At 36.5% G+C, this 19,558-nt stretch overlaps 1 protein-coding gene across 1 annotated transcript in view; it reads right to left on the reverse strand.

The window, feature by feature from the left end:
* Positions 1-19,558, reverse strand: part of eif3ha (eukaryotic translation initiation factor 3, subunit H, a) — a 95,130-nt gene that overhangs the window by 12,925 nt on the left and 62,647 nt on the right. The window contains exons 4-6 of the mRNA XM_055211342.2: positions 15,605-15,704; positions 11,890-12,039; positions 3,826-3,946 (exon numbers count right to left, since the gene is read on the reverse strand). Coding sequence (XP_055067317.2) covers positions 3,826-3,946; positions 11,890-12,039; positions 15,605-15,704 — 371 coding nt within the window. The remainder of the gene's footprint in view (positions 1-3,825; positions 3,947-11,889; positions 12,040-15,604; positions 15,705-19,558) is intronic.

The following is a 19,558-nucleotide window of genomic DNA, read 5'->3' on the forward strand; positions in this document are numbered from 1 at the left end:
TTTTGACATCTCGAACGCTGTTCCCATGGCAACGCGTGAAACTTTACTTTTATTTAAGGCTTTTTTAAGGCTCTTGGCGTGTTTGGATTAACTTTAAATTTGGCACACACATCAGAGTTGTTGGCAGTTAAGTGTTGACAAAAAGGTCAGATAAAGGCGTGTCTATTTAGTGGCTGACTAGCCACCCCCCCCCCCCCCGTTTGTCTAAAATGTGGGGTTTCTTTTACCTACAGTCCCCAAATGGGTCAGTAACAACATTAAATAGCCCACTGATATTTACCCACTTGAGGCCCTTGCCCACCGTGCATCGTTTTCTCGGACGCACCGTGTAGCGGAAAAATAACGTGCGAGGGCCCGCCATCGCTGCTTGCTAGAGATGCGCGGATGGGCTTTTATTTCATCCGCAACCGCATCACAAAACTCATCATCCGTCCGCCATCCATCCGCACCGACGTTTCTGACCAGTTTTCAAAACCGCACCCGCCCGCCATCCGCTGACTGGGCGATGCAAGGCGCTGCTGATGACAGCCGCTGCTGATGACAACCGCTAGACTAGAAAGCCCTAGAATATAAGCAGTGAACTCAGGCTATGTTTACATTACTGCGTTTATCCTTTAAAATACGTTACTTTTGCTACGTTTACGCCTTTCATCTACATCACCGTTTTCGACCCTCATAAACGGATTCGTTCGTCAACGCTGCAGACCCTGTTTTAGTTTGAGAAATCAGACGTTGCGCTGAGTGTAAATGTAGACGGAGTCTCATGTAAACAAACAGCTGATGTTAACGTGACAGCGCATCATTTTCAAGGTAAAAATTATTTTATTCAGGTAAAAGGAGGTTTGCAACGGAGGTTTTGCCAAAAATAGTAAACATCTACCAACCAGCTATTATAAATGCTATATCGGATTGTTTTAACATGTATCATAATGTCTCTTTTATATTTATGTTTGAGAATTGTTGGGTTTGAATATTGTTGTAATGTGTTTATGTTTTGTTTAATTTTAGTTAGCTTATTACGAAAGATAGACTGTAATTTTAAACGCCATATAGGGCGTTGTAAAGGCCAATATGAAGGGAGAATTGTAATGGGTCAGACATTATTTTCGAGTTTAATTTAAGTTTTGTTTTCTACTTTAAAATGAATTTCGTTTCAGATAATTTGTCTCTTAATTTTAATCGATGTTTTGTTGATAAGTTTTGTGAATATAAATTAATAAAAACAATAAACTCAACGTCATTAATATTTAATGCTCGTTTAGCTAGCGAAGGACGTGCACGGACCTCGCACACATTTAAAAATTAATGCAATAAGAATTTCTGTAGGCTAAAGCTATACTTCACCTCTTACTATGTTTGATTGAAGTTTGCATTTGCTGAAATTTATTTTTGCTTCAAGTTCGTTTAGTACTGTTCACTTGAATGCTTTCTTTTTAAATCATAAAGACCAGTCTCCGATCGGCGCACATGACATGAGACAAAAATAAATAAATAGCCTAAATTAAACTCACAAATTACATAGTCTGCACTAGTGTCATCCTCCTGATTTACCACTTTGTAAAACTTATTCCAGGCAACCCTTTTCTGACCTTTTATTTCCTTTGTTTTTAATTCTCATTTTTTTGAGTTTGCCACGTACCTCCTTCGCCGGCGTTGATAAGAGCTGTGTCAAAATGCGTCCTCATTTCTCTGCGCTGTTAATGATAGAACGAATGGATCCTTAACATGCCGAGGCTATCCCAAACAATTAAAACCTTTATTAAATAAAAGTGTATTTAGAAAACTTTTTCTTGTCACTGTTTTAGTATTATAAGTTATGTTTTGTGTTAATATTATTCGGTTTATGTTGCGTATATTTCTAAGGTTGATTATTTGATATACTGTTGTTGAATAGTTTAATCTACATCAATGTGTCATATTTTCTAAAATAAATTCATATTTTTCTGATTACATATTTATTTTAATAAGTCAGAAATGTCTCCGCTGTTTATTGCTGACAGGCGCGATGGGCGCTACTGGGGGCGCGTGCAACAGGTGACCCAAATTATGGGTCCTCTGAAGGCTAGACCGTCTCATTTCAGTTCTCTTCGCGAACTTTTGAGCCTGCCACCTTGATAGACATAATGCTCACCTTTAAGGTCGTATGCTTTGAAGAACAAAGCTAATAACAAGCAGTCGATCCGCCACCCGCCCGAATTTAATTAAAATATTATTTTTCGTCATGTCATCCGCCCGATCCGCGGTTTATCCGCGGAGTCCGCGGCTGTAACCGCCAACCGCGCATCTCTACTGCTTGCAGCTATATTTTTTGTTATTTTTGGACCAAAATGTATTTTCAATGCTTCAACACATTCTAACTGACCCACTGATGTCACATGGACTACTTTGATGATGTTTTTATTACCTTTCTGGACATGGACAGTATACTGTATGTAGATTTTCAATGAAGGGTCAACAAGCTCTCGGACTAAATATAAAACATCTTAAACTGTGTTCGAAGATGAACGGAGTTCTTACGAGTTTGGAACGACTTCTGGGTCATCAATGAGTCATTAATGACATTATTTTAATTTTTGGGTGCAGTGTGTAGATTTTAGTGGCATCTAGAGGTGAGATTATGAATTGCAACCACCAGATCAGTCCACTGCTCAGCCTTCCCTTTCGAAATGCATAGAGAAGCTACGTTATCGCCACAAGACAAACATGTCATGTCGCTCTACAGTAGTCTCTGTAGAGCAGTTTGTCCGTTTAGGGCTACTGTAAAAACATGGCGACACAAAATGGCGACTTCCATGTAAGGGGACCCGTGTTCACCTTTAACTCTTTCTCCGCCATTGACGAGTTAACTCGTCAATTAAGAGAAAACATTTCCTTGCCAATGACGAGTATTTCCGCCTTTCTGCAATACCGCTATTATCCACCAGGTGACCTCTTCCGCAACGTATAAAACCCAGAAGTATCGACCTCGGACAAGCAGCTGTATGTCCGTGTATGCTTGAATCTGATCTCTATCAAAAGTCCTTAAAAAATTAAATTATCTCAGCTTTTTGCTCAAATATGATTAGAAACCAACCCCTATTTGAGAGGTGATAAAAGAGAACCAATGAAGGTAGGATGAAACGTTTTTTTGTTTGAAAGCAGAGGGTCTGTTCTTTCATTTGATATATTGTATGTTTGTATATTTAAAGAAGAACATTTTCTGAAAGGCATTAAACTTCTGTGAAAATCATGAAAAATGCTGGCGCTGACTGGCAACAAAAACACTGGTGGGGAAAGAGTTAAGCCACCAAATATTGACATCTGAGATAATAGTATGCTTAAAAACATTTAAAACAAAAATTTTGTCATGGTAAGATTGACAATAGCGTGAATTGCTCTTTACTTTGCAATACTTCCTTAAATTACAGCACAAGCATCTTCATTTTTAATAAATGATAAGACACGGAAACAAGAATTCAGCCGGCTGTTGAATTTACCATTTAACCTTGCCTTACACATACACTTACTTTTCACTGTCTCACCCATTGCATTTACCTCAAACAAGCATTGATCACAAAAATCAGATAATGTGAGTCAATAATATCAAAGCCTCTGAATTTGCTTTAAGAGGTTGCATGCACACCTGGAGGCACGCTTATGTTATCAAGCATATAATTGGATATTTCAGTCACTTCAAATGATGACTCAGGCTAAAATGGCATTGCTGCATGCAATACGAGCGCTTTAAAAAGCCAATTTTTGAGAGATCAACAGCCAGGACAGTGAAAAATGTGAGGGTGAGAAAGTATAACAGGACAGAGATAAGACATGGAAAAGCAAATGTACCTGCTGCTTCTGCTGTTGTTGCTTGCTGAGGTTGCGGTAGTATGTATTGAATTTAACAATGTCTTGGCTCATGTCGTCCACGCGGTCCATTAGCAGCTGAAGGCTCTTTTCCAGATGGTTACTATAGCAACAGATAGACAGATAGTTAAGTCGAGAGAAGTTTGCGTTTTAAAGGTTTGACTGCACTTTGAAGCAAAATCGCTTCTCAATTAAAAACCCAGGATGATAGAATTACAGTTTTAGTTAATAAGGGCGTCTATCTGATCTTAATTTACAGTCTGCGGAGACGTCTAACTGTAGCACATGGTGAATTTTGAAGGCCAACATATATCCAAATCCATTATGGGCAATTTTCCAGACAGGGTTAAGATTAATCCAGGAATTATTTTACATTGCATATATTTTTTTTACAAACATACCTTACAAAAAAACATTACTTATATGCATTTTGAACAATGGCACAGATATATGTTAAAGGGGACATGTCAAATAAATCTTTGGTGTCCCCAGAGTACATATGTGAAGTTCTAGTTTAAAATATCTTATAGATCATTTTTTATAACATGTTAAAATTGCCACTTTGTAGGTGTGAGCAAAAATGTGGCGTTTTTGGGTGTGTCCTTTAAAATGCAAATTAGCTGTTATCTGCACTAAATGGCAGTGCTGTGGTTGGATAGTGAAGATTAACGGTATTATTCCCTACTGACATCGGAAGGGGAGACAAATTTCAATTACCTATTTTTTCACATGCTTGCAGAGAATGGTTTACCAAAACTACTTACTGGGTTGATCTTTCACATTTTCTAGATTGATAAAAGCATTGGGGACTCAATTATAGCACTTAAGCATCAAAAAAGTCAGATTTTCATGATATGTGTAAGATTTTTTTAAATTAAGGAAGCTCAAATATGCACTTTAGTCTGGGACTAGGATAAGCCCTGTCCGGGAAATTGCCCTTAAATGTTTTCCCCACTAACTTTTAAACTAATGCTGCGTTCACACCATCCGCGGTAGAGGCGTAAAGCGTGAGTAAAGTCAATGTGAAGATGCGTTTCCGCCTCATTCGCGCATCTAATCGCGAATTGAGCATTGCCGCGGGAAACGCGCGAGTTGAAAAATGTTGAACTATGTCGGAAACACGCACCCCGTTAACCAATCAGGAGCTTGCTCTAGTAGTGACTTGATTACAGGAAGCGAGTGGAGTCGCAAAAGCACCTCCCATGACGGAAATTTCCACGTGAATGTCTCAATGACTAGAATTTCACACGCGAATGAAGCAAGTAAACTCAAAATGTTTAAGCGGCAAACTAGACGTGGTAGACACGAATTTGACGCCTCAAACACAGCTGGTGTGAACCCACAGTTACTTGTTGTTAATGCAGGCAATATTTTAACTCTTTCACCGCCATTGACGAGATTTTCCGTCTTTCCGCAATACCGCAACTTATATAACCCGAAAGTAGTGCCTCACGTGAAAGAGAAAGAACTCCGTGTATGTTTTAAAGATCACTGTGCATCTGATCTCTTTCAAAAGTCCTTCGCAAAACTGGAATTATCTCAGCTTTTTGCTCAAAATTGGGTGTTTTTGAAGAAACCTACCCATGTTTGAGAGGTGATTACAAGAGAACTAATGAAGGTAGGATGAAACTTGTTTTTTTTTTATCAGAGGGTCTGTTCTTTCATCTGATATATTGTTTGTTTATATAGGAAGGCATTAAACTTTTGTGAAAATCATGAAAAATGCTGGCGCTGGCTGGCAACTTTTTTTTAAAACGCTGGCGGGGAAAGAGTTAAAGTCGCAATGAAATTGAAATGAAAAACTATATATATATATATTTAATATTGTGGTATTATTAACAAATGGCTTATCTGAGAGCATCATTACTTTTTTTTAAATTTGTGTGTGCTCATAATCTTTAATCAAAAATGTAAATCTCTTCCCCCCCTCTTAAAACGATCTCTCTTCACTTCCGGTCAAAAGTATGGCAGGTGGGTGGGGTCCGGGAGAGGATCGCAGCGATTAGCAATTAGCAACACGACCCAACTTCAAACGATCCAATCAGATCTCGATGGACAAATTCAAATCCAGCCCTGCCTTATTTCATCTCAAAAGCCGTTTCATTCGGATATACGTCACCACGGGAAAAATAAGGCAATCGCTACTTCCGTTTCATGGCGACTTTAAAGCACTTTTCAGATATGCTAACACTGTAAAAAAACACTGCATGCAGGCAATCCCAGAATGCACTGCAGTTAGTAATCTTTGGAAAAAAGCAATCAATATAGTAAACATTGGGCGAATAAACAACAACTACTTTTACTCAATATCTGTATGTGTTTTTACACGTAAAATCCAACGCAAACTTTCCGTGGAGAGTGTCAATTACAGATTCAGGATTTTGTAACAAACACAGTATAAATATAAAAATATAAATATTATAAAATATCAAATAAAAGAACAAAAATGTAATTTAAAAACTAAAGTAAATATTTACAACCGTGTGAGGATAATAAATACCGCCAGTAGGCGTCTAAAGGCACTAGAATTTCAAACACAGCCATTTTCCTCTTATTTTAATTCCTTCAAATCCAACATTTTTGGTTGAAAAGTGGTAAAGAAACGTATGACGTTCTCCCACTGAAGAGACACTTACTTTAATGGCTAAGTTCATGGCTACATCCTTTAAACTCTGTTTTTGGAGTGACACATCTGCGCTATAGACCTATTGGTATTTGTCAAGAAAGTAAAGGGCATCTTTGTACACAGGAAGAGGGAAATTACACACTGAATACATTATCATTATCTTTCACTGATGGGAGTACTGAACGACTTTACCAGCAGGGCCTATTAAACACACCAACTCCTGGGACGCTCTGAATTACAAATGAAAGACTTTCTCAAAACGGCAAAGATTGTGCCGACTCATAAAGCATTAACTATAGAGCAAAACACCTGCTCACATCCCGAGTATTTAGTCTATCAATTAAACTGATTCGGAGGACGGGACCGAGCAGCTGCGTCTGCCGGAGATGCGTAAACAGTCGAAAAAATTTGAATTCTCGGTTACCTACGTTAATTAAAGAAGATGTAATGCACAACAGACCTTTAATTGTGCCTTTGAAGTTAAAATGTTTGATGGGTAAAACAGGGATGTGCGGTATGGACAAAATAAAGTATTTTCAATTTCTTTTTGATGATATCACAGGGCAACCTTCAGGTCTCTATCGTGAAGCCTAATGTTAAAATGCCTTAAAGGAACAGTCTACTCATTTTCAATATTAACTCTTTCACCGCCAGCAGTTTTTTAAAAAGTTGCCAGCCAGCGCCAGCGTTTTTCATGATTTTCACAAAAGTTTAATACGTTCCAGAAAATTTTCTTATTTAAATATATAAACAAATAATATATCAAATGAAAGAACAGACCCTCTGCTTTCAAACAAAAAAAACGTTTCATCCTACCTTCAGTAGTTCCTTTGTAATCAGCTTTTGAATATGGGTAGGTTTTTCTGTGTGCGTGCACATAAGCGCTGTAGCGCGCTGCGACGCTTCGATAGCATTTAGCTTAGCCCCATTCATTCAATGGTACCAATCAGAGATAAAGTTAGAAGTGACCAAACACATCAACGTTTTTCCTATTTAAGACGAGTAGTTATACGAGCAAGTTTGGTGGTACAAAATAAAACGTAGCGCTTTTCTAAGCGGATTTAAAAGAGGAACTATATTTTTATGGCGTAATAGCACTTTTGGGAGTACTTCGACTCGACGCAGTAACACCCTCCCTCTCCCATTATGAGAGGGAGAAGGGGAGCGGACTTTTCAGGCGAGTCAAAGTACTACCAAAACTGCTATTACGCCATAAAATAAAGTTCCTCCATCCACTTGCACGTCTGAGATTTTAGAGTTATTTAGAGCGACAAAACAATCTTCCTCGCATTAACTGACACATCTGAAGCATGCAAATGGGCGCGTGACCCCGATATATGCAGACATAGACAGTTTTACAGTTTTAAAAATATCTGTTTTGACAACAATTCATGCACATATAATCTGTTATGTATTAAGTGAATGTTTGATTAACATTTAATTAATCTGATCTGTAACATTATATTAGATCTGCATTACAGTGGATCTTAAAACTGTTTGTGTCTCAATGTCAATCACACAATAAAAGAAAAAAGTTCAACATAAATGAATACTGTTTTTGACTGTGTGTGTGCAAAATCTATTAGTTTTACCAGTGATTTTAAGGTATGGATGCAGTTATTTTGATTTTTGAATCTTAAATAATCTTTAACTTGATTTTTCTCAAAATGTACTTTGCTGACTCTTTCACTAATAATAAACATACATTTGCATAAAGCATCCATATTTCTCCCCGCTCATGTTGGTTAGAGTATTAAAAACATAAAAAGTGTACATTTAAATAATATAGAACAAATAAAAATGTGCGATTAATTTGCGATTAATCACAAGTTAACTCACGACAATCACACGATTAATATAGATTAAATATTTTAATCGACTGACAGCCCTAAAAAATATCTAGTGAAAGTTATCAGGGTCCATTACATGCCTCATGCATCCTGAAACTTAAAGTGCTGCCTAATTTTCTACCACAAGGTGAATAAAATTCAATAGTGTACTGTAAACATACTCAATCATTTACAACACTAGATCGTTTATTGACACTAAGCCACAAAAACAGACTCTTCCACAATACTGGCCCACATTTACATATAAATCTACTCAATATTCAATGCCTTGGCCTACTTTGACAAATGACAGTGTGAAATACACCAGTACACGGCAATAACACAAAGGTCATTCACATAGGCGTCTTAAAGGTACAGGAACAAAAACACATCTAGTACGAGGAACCTTAACTAACAAAACGTTAAAATAAAAGTAAAACGCCTTCTCCTTATAACTTTGATCTTTCCATTATATGCAATAAATTTAATATACTGTCCTCCGAGCTACTTGGCATATTAATGATAAAAAAACGAATGACTTCGACTGTAACGAGGCTCATTTCTGGGAAAAGATTTTCTATTCTCCCAGAAACAGACTCATCTCAATCTGTAATAAAATTCGGTGGAATCTAAGTGGATTAGTTGAATTAATTTATAAGGAGAATATTTGCAGGAGAATAAAATGTCCAGCTCCATCTCATAACGTACTGACCCTCCTAAAAACTTCAGTTCATTGAGTTCATCCGGTCCATTTCAACACTAAAACGGCCACAGATCTGCCTGATAGAGTAACAAACAGCAGGGGGTGAAATGCTAAATGCAAATAATAAAATGCAACTAACCACATAAGTGTGCGTAGTAAAGATAACAAAAAGCTTATCCACATTTTAAAGTGAAGAGAAAACACTTCACATATCTTATCTCTTGTTGTTGACTTCAAAAAGCAGTAAGTCCCATCAAACACAACAGTATTCTGCCGCAAACACATTTTGCCCAATGGCTGCTTCTTATGTGAGCTTCCCTGTTTAAGTCGGGGCTATGCTTAATAAAATTAGTCATCAACAAATTTCATTATCGATTAGTTGGTCTGTGACGTAACATGCTCCTGCACTTTCGTCGGACAGCGTGGTCACACGTCTGCTTCATACAGCACAAACTGTGCCCTTATAATTAACGTCAGGCAGATTTCATTCATACGGGGCGAACTGCATGTTTATCAGGCGCTTCTTCTTCTTAAGGACTCGTTATAGTTGTGCGTAGGTCCTACAGCGTAGCCGCGACAGTGTAGGTTCTGCGTTGGTTTTTATTTATACTTTTGCGTCGTCGTTCGCGTCGACGTGCAAACACGCGCGCAGAACGCTGGTAGGCAGTATCCACGCCTGTAACCACAGTAGCAGCGCAACCAACAAAGAAGAAGAAGCTTGGCAAGTTAACCCACAAACGAAGAAGAAACAGCAACTTGTTGTGTATGATTTGAGAAGACTAGCAATGATGGAAGTAAATAAACAGCGACTTTTGTTGCAGTTTGAGTTAAATCACTCCTCAACTTGGCTCATCTTTGTTTTCACCGTCGCAAACAGAAATACTTATGATGCAGTTTTTTACCCGACGGGAGGGGTTCTGGTGGACCAATAACAGCGTTTGCGGTCCGCGTAGATCTGACGCGCTGTTAAAAATTTTGCGAGGTGCACGTCAGGCTACGCAGAGCTACGAACAGACTATGGATAACCTACGGCGTAGAGCTTACGCACGACTATAAATCGGGCTTTACCGCGCAACCAGATTGTTTAAAACCAAGGCAGCGTTGCCTGGACCGCAGCGTTGCCAGGTCCTCTGCCTCTTGGCGGAGTTCTGAATTGGGCTACTTTTGAACTATTTTTGCAGGTTGATGTTTTTTTGCGGGTTAGAGATGGAAAGAATTTGGTTCAATAGGTATGGGGCTGTAAATAATCATTGGGATGCTTTGGACTAATTTTGAGAATCCATAGACTGGTATTGTTAGGCGGATCTGGCAACCCTGATAGGACAATGACGAAAGCAAAAGCACAGAGTTTGTATTTGTTTAATTGTTGTAGGGTTTTCATAAAAATAGTATTGAACCACAAACTGCATCTGTTTTAAAGTAAGGAGGTTTTTATTACTGTAGCAATGCATGTATCACTTTCGTATCATAATCACTTTCGTATCATAATGGCTTAATTATTTTGTTAATAACGAATAATGTTAATACTCATCAAGTGAAGTTGAATATTAAAATAAGTTTATTCATCTACGGCAAAAGTACATCCCTGAAAACTCAATTTGTTACGTTTTTTTTTTATATTTTGACATTCAAAAGCTGCACAAACTTTTTTATTTAAGACTTAAAATTTAACTATAATAAGTGAAAAAATGTAGTTGAGTAATAATTATGTTTTTATCAGATTAGTCAATTAATCTTGAAAATAATCGCCTGATTAATCGATTATGAAAATAATCGTTAGTTGCAGCCATAGTTTGAAACTGTTTCGCTTTAGTTTATAGATTTAATATATGCATTTGTACTGTTATCGGTTGTCCCTCAGGGGCTGTCCACACGGAGACGTGTATCACTGTATACATATACATTTTTTATCGTATTGGCGTTTCATCCACGGATCCGGCGTTTTGGGAGACTGAATCCGCTATTTTTTGAAACCGGGTCCTAAAGTGGATAAATCTGAAACCGACACCCTTGCGGTTTCGTCTGTACAGCCAATCCGTATATTCTGTGAAGCGAAAACGTCATCACATCACGTGTCAGAAGCGTCACACGGAGCAACAACAATAACGGCGGACTACGTGATTGTGTTCGTGCTACAGAAGCTATTAAAGCCTACTAGCTTTATTACAGCAAAATCTATTGCTTCTATGCAATTGTGGTGAGCAACAAGCGATAATGGACAACACCATACGTTGGTTATGCGCATGCTCAAAGTCTTCTTCTCCGTGTGTAGTGTATATCTGTGGCAGAATTACAGCACCCCATACTGGTCCGGCATATATACTACACCGCTTTCAGTCGGTTTCAGTGGTTTTGTGTTTACGGATTATTTTTTTAGAGCAAGGAAAAAAAATGATCGGATAGGGAATGCAAAGGCTTCGTGTGGACATAGCCTCAGTGTCCAAAATTTGGAATCTGATGCAAGACCAGATAATAACCACAGATTTTTACTGGAACCAGGTGGTTTACTAGACGCATGCAAATCTGAGATATAAAATTTCTCTAAAAAGGATGCATAAAATCAACTTAGCCACCGAATTGAATAAATTCAAAGCTTTGCATTTAGAGGATTTCTCTGCTCCCAGGCAGTTAGTATTTACGACGCTTTTGCTTTTTAACTTTGAGTCCAAGCACCACATGTGCCCCATTTGAAGGGTCTGGATTAAACCGTGCCGTAAGGGCATGTCAGCGTGTACCGTGTTTTCTTGGTCAACTTCCAGAGCAAAACAGACTGGAGGCTTTATATGTGACACAGGTTGACAAGATGAATCAGTAAATGACGAATGTTTTCCATGTCGAGTCACCGCACGCCTCAGGGTTTAGCTGTAGGGGTCAGGGCAGATTCTCACCTGCTTGACAGACTTAGTAACTCGTGCTTGTCGGCCACTGTATTCTTCTCCTGTAGTTCCCACATGAGGACGTTTATGAGGTGAGAATTCTTGATGGTGATGGGAACTTCTTCAAACATGTGCTCATACCCAACATTGGCTGCCTTAAGCCTGTGGAAGAAAAGATGTTTGAGTTACAAACATGATTTGTTTGTAGAGAAGCAACTGTCAAGAATATATTGCATGATTTGTTTCTTTTATTATTAAATTGCACAAAAACTATTTCACACATTCGAAGCAAATAAAGTGAAGAGGTAATATACTTGATATTACATTTTTTAAAGGCACAATATGTAATTTTCACTGCTAGAGGTCACTAAGCAATTATCAAAGTGGTTTGATAGACACTATAAATACTACTTCCACATGCAGCGCTGCATAAATCAATTAAAATATAACATCATTTATATTTATATATCATTTATATCGTGATTAGGGCTGGGCAAAAAAATTGATTTTCCGATTAATCGTTTTTTACCTGGTCGATTCAAAATCGATTCTCAAAGGCCATGAATCGATTTTTTTTTTTTATGAAATAACCTGATCCTGTTTAATCAAGGAATGCGACTGTCATGACTTTTTTCAGAATATGTTTTTCATCTTGCATCAAAATTGTATTGTATTTAACATAATTGTATGCATTTGAAAATTAGAGATGGGTTATGTTTTAATCTACCCAAGTGTACCTAAAATAAAAGAGTTTAATATACAGGTTTGTGGCTATTAATTTATTTTTATTAATTACCCACTTGTAAACGTATGTTTACTGTTCTTTTTTATAAATATAGTATTTGTATTCAATCTAAATTCATTGAGTTGAATCGAGATTCGAGTATAAAAATCGATCAGAAAATCGGAATCGTACATCGAACCGAGAATCGAAATTAAATCGATTTGATAGCTTGTGAATCGAAATCCATCTGGAACATCTGAATCGACACCCAGCCCTAATCGTGATCACTTACACAATACTGTGATGTCATACATAAATTGGTCTGCGCAGCGCCAGAAAACAATTGAATGTGTGATGTGTGATGAGATCTCGTGTCATGAGATTTTGCGATATTAAAAACGTTAATGATTTCTAGTCTCACGATATCAGTATAAAGTTATATCATAATATATACATTTTTTTTAACTGCATGTACTCTTTTTTTATAATGTTCATTTAGGAACGCATATCAAGTCTGAGTAAGAGCCCTAGATTAGTTAAAACATTTAAAAAAATGTATATTTATCATCTTTGAGAATTTCTTAAAATGTGACCCCATTTTTCTGTCATTTACGTTTTTTACGACCGGCACTGAGCCGATTTTAACTTGCACGATTTAATATTATGGTTTGTTTTACTTTCTAATGACAGAAAAGTTTCTTGAAATGAATGATATAAAAATCATCATCGTGTGTTTTTGCGCCTAAAGTGAACACAGATACAATGAAATTCAATGTTTTAGCAAGCCAAGTTCAGGTATTTTTTGCGCAAATAATAAAGCGTAGTGTCAATAAAATCATTAATTTCAATATTTTCATGTTAAAATAAAAGTTTAAGTATATTTAAGTCTTAGTTTTTAATCTGTCATTTACCACAATAATCACAAATTACATATTTTTGTAATTTTTATGTCTACTTTGATGCTCTAAATCTCAAAATTAGATTACGCGACTTTAGCTGCGCTTTCATAGACGGGGTCACAAATGTGTAAAAACCCAATCTGGTGTCTCGTCTCGTGGGGTAAATGTGTCATCACACCCCTTATGGTTTTTATATCAGTAAAAGCAAAAATCGTCGATAATGCAGACACAACGTTATTGACAAGTGACGCAATGCGGAGGGATGTTACACTGGTTAAAACTGTAATTTTCTCTGGATTCAAACAATGTCGATATCATTTGATATGATTTAAAGGTGCAGTGTGTAATTTTTAGAAGGATCTCTTGACAGAAATGCAAAATAATATACAAAACTATATGATCAGGGGTGAATAAAGACCTTTTTATAATGACCCATCATGTTTTTATTACCTTAGAATGAGACGTTTTTATCCACATACACGGAGGGTCCCCCTACACGGAAGTCGCCATTTTGTGACGCCATGTTTCTACAGAAGCCCTTAACGGACAAACCTTTTTATAAAGTTGTCTCCAATGATGACATTTTTGTCCTGTGTCAGCTACCGTAGCTTCTCTATGTGTTTCAAAAGCAAGGGATGAGCTGTGAACTGAACTGTTGGTTGCAATATGCAATCTCACCACTAGATGCCGCTAAAATTTACACACTGCACCTTTAAGTACACAACTGAACAAAATATATAACACGGTGCTAACGATTTTTAGATATTTTAATGCATTTTTTTTTTACATTTTATACCTTTAATTTACCAGCTCAGTTTATTCTATTTATTGCCTTTATACAAATAAGTTTTTTCACATACATTATAATAATATTACTGTGAGATACAGTCACCAAATTCAGATTGATATTCTGTATGAATTCGACAGGCCATCTGTATTCAAGAACCTTTGCTGACAACACAAATAGAGACTAATTTTCATAATCAATAATCATTCCACTCTATGACTAGTTAAATATTCAGGATATGCTGTTGAATGATAAACAACCCTGTCAGCCTGGTGGCGCTGATATCTGACAAGGTTGAAACGGGTCACAGGAACACCTTTAATGTTTTCGAGAAAGCCTTTTTACCCCCAGCGATCCCTAAAGCGCTTCGGTCCCCTGGGCGAAAAACCGCTTTCACTCGACCGGTGGAATTTGTACTTGTGATCTCTCCAACATCACGCTTCTGCTGATACATTCCTCCCATTAAACTTACGTCTAGCAGCAATTTAAAAGCAATTACCATCTGCCAGAAGCCAGCGAGGTTGTAAACTTTGTGCATTTGTTTGTTTGGTGTGACAGTGTCGACTGCAGGCGTCACATCGTGACAAATAAAACGCCGTCACTGAAGAGCGAGAATGAGATCGTGTTCGCTCGTGTTGGGGAAGATTCTCATTAGCGAAGATAAACGGCGACAGATACAGGAAGTGAATGAAGTAAAGTGAAAGGAAATGAAGCATTTATAGTTGGAAGAAATTCGATATTCATATGACAACTCAGTACTGTACTGTAGCTCCAGGAACCCTAAAGAAAATTAACCGTGTAAAAGTTAAATAACCATGCTTTTTGATGGGTATGATTGCTATTTGTATAACCATAGTTTCAACAAATATCATGGCATACTGGGACATGTGGAAACCTTGGTAGATTTAATTTTAATATGAATAAAAAACTATGATTACTAAAGTTAAACCATGGTTAATTTTCTTAAGAGGTTGTGAACAAAACATGGCTATTGATCATTAAGCATCCAGGATCAGATCAATGTCAGGTTATAGTAAATTTATGCTGTCAATATAACCAAGTAAACATGCATACAGGGTTTATATAAGTTTATTATTTCTCTCAACATTATTGCAATACAGTTTCAGCTCAAAGTACAAATACTTTTATCTTACAATAATTTTGTTAATATTTCGCCATGTTATTTCTCACATCTCCATCAACAGTATTCTTATTATTAAAATAATTATGTTTTTTTTGTCTAGCCTTTATTATTGTTAATAAAATCCAAAAATCTTCCACTTGTTCATAAGTCATTCAGTGGATGAGCTCTTAAGCCCCTCTGGTGAGAAGTCTTTTTCCTTACAGATCTCCATCAGTTTGGGTGTTAACCTGTAGGCCTTCAGGCAAAGAGAACCCTGTGCCGTTTTTATGGGATCTAGAGAGAAAAACAGTTTTAGAAAGTGCCACCACAAGGTTAAGTGCATACAGCCCAAAATTATTATGCCATTGAGTCACACTTCATGTATGAATGCAGTGCCAGTGCATGAATTCAAAAAAAGTAGAAAAAAAAGATTTGAATTTCTTTAAAGATACAACTTGAGTCATTAAAAAAATTCAGCTACAATAAATAGAAACCATAAATGCATCAAATTTGATATTTACAAGGGTAAAAACTTTTCTCTCTGTAGCTGTGTTTCCATCACACTGATTTTATGAACATTTTTAAATGAGTGATGTATTTATGGCTGATACCAATATTAGGAAAGCTGTATGAACAATATAACACAAATGTTATTACCGTAAATAAGAGACAAGCAGAACATTGGTGAAACTAAATAAACATTTGTTATGCATAACATTTATAAATATACCCTTTTAAAGTACTTAAAACATATTTACAAGACATAATTAATGTGGATCTGACATCTCACGTTACTGTTTGAATAAGTGTGGTGTTGTGTGTGACATATGTTAATGTCATGTTAAAATGTGAATCTGTCTATCAGATTTTGGCTTTACATTGAGTGACACTTTTCATTACAAACAACAAATTTAAGTAATAAAGAAATGTATTGGCCGATGCAGATAAAAAAAATCCAAATATTGGCCGATATATGGGTGATTCTCACGAAACCATTGAAACACCACGGCACTATTGATTTTAGCTTTAAAATGTGTAATATAGTAACATTAAAAAGCATCAGAATTAACACAATACTGTGTTCCACCTTGCACAATGTGTGATTTTATCTCATTTTCTGCTGAAATTTCTCATTACCGCAATGTGTCCGGCTGTGTTTGAACATGCGTTATGTTGTAATTTAATCAAATTAAAACAAAAATATTAAGAAAAAAAATAAATGGATGTTTTGCTAGACTACTTTAGATGACAGAAAAAATATTTACTGAATATTCATGTATAATAATAATGAAGAAAAATTAGGAAAATGATGTGTCCATGCCTGATGTTCTCATCCTCCGCAACACTTTTTGAGAACAGTTTAAGCACACATACAGAATTTTAATAAAGTTTGATTTTGAGTGACCAAGCACATGGACCAGTTACTTCAAGATGGCTACCAGGTAAGATCATTTTTTGTACAGTTAATTTGAAATATTGTCTGGTCAGAATGCTTACACGACATTTTGATTATCATTACTGCAACAGATGTTACCGCAAAGTGTTAAATGATAAGCAAAAGTTTTTAAATCAATGTTCCCATTTATGTTCCCATGTTTTTCAATGTCTGGTGGGAAAAAAAGTAAATTTAAGCAAATTTTACATTTTCATGCTTGACATTTTTAAAACCAAGTTTTTGTGAGAATCGGCCTCTGCAATATATTTTCCCATCACTAATCGAAACACCAAATTTCTAATAAAAATCCCTTAATTCACAAAAACGGTTTAACGCTCGCTTGAGGTGGTTTTGGACTTATGGAAAAAATAGTAAACCCACGTGACTGTCTTGCTGTATCAGCTGACGTTGTTTTTACCATATAAGGGGCTTGACGTTGTCGCAATGCCCTTGCTGTTAGTGCCTGCATCAAAAATTCTGCATTCCTTCTTTTGTGCACAGCATTTAGTTTGGCAATTACAAGCGGCACTGCTAGTAATTTATACCTTGTAATAACTAACTAATCGTAACTAAATGCAGTCCTGTCTCCATTTTCTAAGTGTGCCTTGTTTTATTTACTGTTGGTTACTAGGTTACCAATACCACCACCATTCCCTTGAATACTTGATGGAAGCGCACCTAATTTGCATAAATTTTTCTTTTTATAGAATTTTAAAAAGATTTGCTTCACGTTTTGATGGAAACCTAGCTACTGTCAGAAGATGATTTCCTGTGAATTTGTGAAAAGTTTTGTTGTGTTTTTACAAAGATATTGAAACAAGTGTGTTTTGTAGGCATTGAATATGTTTATTTGATTTCTGAGTTGGCCACCAAATCAAATCCAATTGTACAGGTGCTGGTCATATAATTAGAATATCATCAAAAAGTTTATGTATTTCACTTATTCCATTCAAAAAGTAAAATGTGTATATTATATTCATTCATTACACACAGACTGATATATTTCAAATGTTTATTTCTTTTAATTTTGATGATTATAACTGACAACTATTCACTATATAGAATATTGTGAAAAGGTTCAATATTGAATACTCCTGGTGACACATCAGCTAATTAACTCAAAACACCTGGAAAGGCCTTTTTAATGGTCTCTCAGTCTAGTTTTGTAGGCTACACAATCATGGGGAAGACTGCTGACTTGACAGTTGTCAAAAAGATGACCATTGACACCTTATACAAGGAGGGCAAGACACAAAAGGTCATTGCAAAAGAGGCTGGCTGTTCACAGAGCTCTGTGTCCAAGCACAATAATAGAGAGGCGAAGGGAGGGAAAAGATGTGGTAGAAAAAGTGTACAAGCAATAGAGATAACCACACCCTGGAGAGGAACATAATTTGAAAGTTGAATAAGCTTTCCATTAATGTTTGGTTTGTTAGGACAGGACAATAAAAAAAAAGTTTTCAAATATTTATGGTGGAAAATTAAACAAATTTATCTTCATGGAACATGATCTTTACATAACATCCTAATGATTTTTGGCATAAAAGAAAAACCAATCATTTTGAGCCATACAATGTCTTTTTGGCTATTACTTCTGTACAAGGGTCACAAATCTATTAAAATAAATCCCACCTATGGGGTAAGTCATAAAATTTGCACTTCTGCCACTTTCGGTGTTACTGTACAAAAACGATAGTTTCCAAAAACAAACTTTAAGTGTTGCTTTGTAGCTGAGATGTGTTTGTTGGTTGTGTATAACTATTATTAATCTAAATCAATTACTGTTTGAATGATCGAGTCAAAACCAAAATGCGTCAGGTTGTGCCCCGCTCTCTCCTACCAATTTAGAAAACACTACAAAGGGTTAACATACAGAGACTTGCATTATGGATTGATGATGCAAGCAAATCATTAAATCAGAGTATTGCGACAATGAATTGAAATGAAGTTTGAACTGTAAAACTGTGTTGTGTGTTTGTTTGGTTTAAAGACAGAAGATTCATGACACTTATCTAATAACACACTCTTTAGGACACTGAACAGACCATAAAACACATTAAAAGCATTTAGATGTTTACTGATAATATTGTAAATTTGAGTACTGTGTGAATATATAGTGATATAAAACTAAGCCTTGCTGGTTACATTTGTGGTTCTACATCTAGTGAAATCATTTGAATAGATATGCATCATATTAACCAATAAAGCATTCGCAAGGTTTTGTAAAGACTTTAAAGGTTCAGTAGTAATGGAACAAAAAGGTGCATGATAATAACTGAAAGGTCAGAGAGTTAAAACCACCATACAAGACATTTATATTCACGCTTTGGATAACCAATCTAAGGACTGAGGGGCGGTAGGTCACACACAGCGAAGCCTTTATCCGCTAATATAAAGAAATCATCGACTGCGGGTGCTGTCAGGTTTCATAATCAAGCCCGGCGTCACAAAAGCTCACCATTGCTTTTAGTAAGTGAATTAATGTGCTTGTCAGTGGGTTGTCAGAAAGGCTTTAGAAGTGTTCACATGCGTCTTATCTGCCCTGCCACTCACATCAGCCCTGCAGAGGCGTCCCGCGCACTTCTAAAATGCCCTTCTTTTGCCAAACGTACCACAATCTACGGTCACAGGTGGCCATTTTCTGGCTAGAGCATTTGATCGACACGGTCTGAATGAAATAGAAAGCCGATAAGATAAGGTTTAGGACTTAAAG

The sequence above is a fragment of the Misgurnus anguillicaudatus genome, chromosome 10 (genome assembly GCF_027580225.2).
Source record: "Misgurnus anguillicaudatus chromosome 10, ASM2758022v2, whole genome shotgun sequence".
Taxonomy (NCBI): Eukaryota; Metazoa; Chordata; class Actinopteri; order Cypriniformes; family Cobitidae; genus Misgurnus; species Misgurnus anguillicaudatus.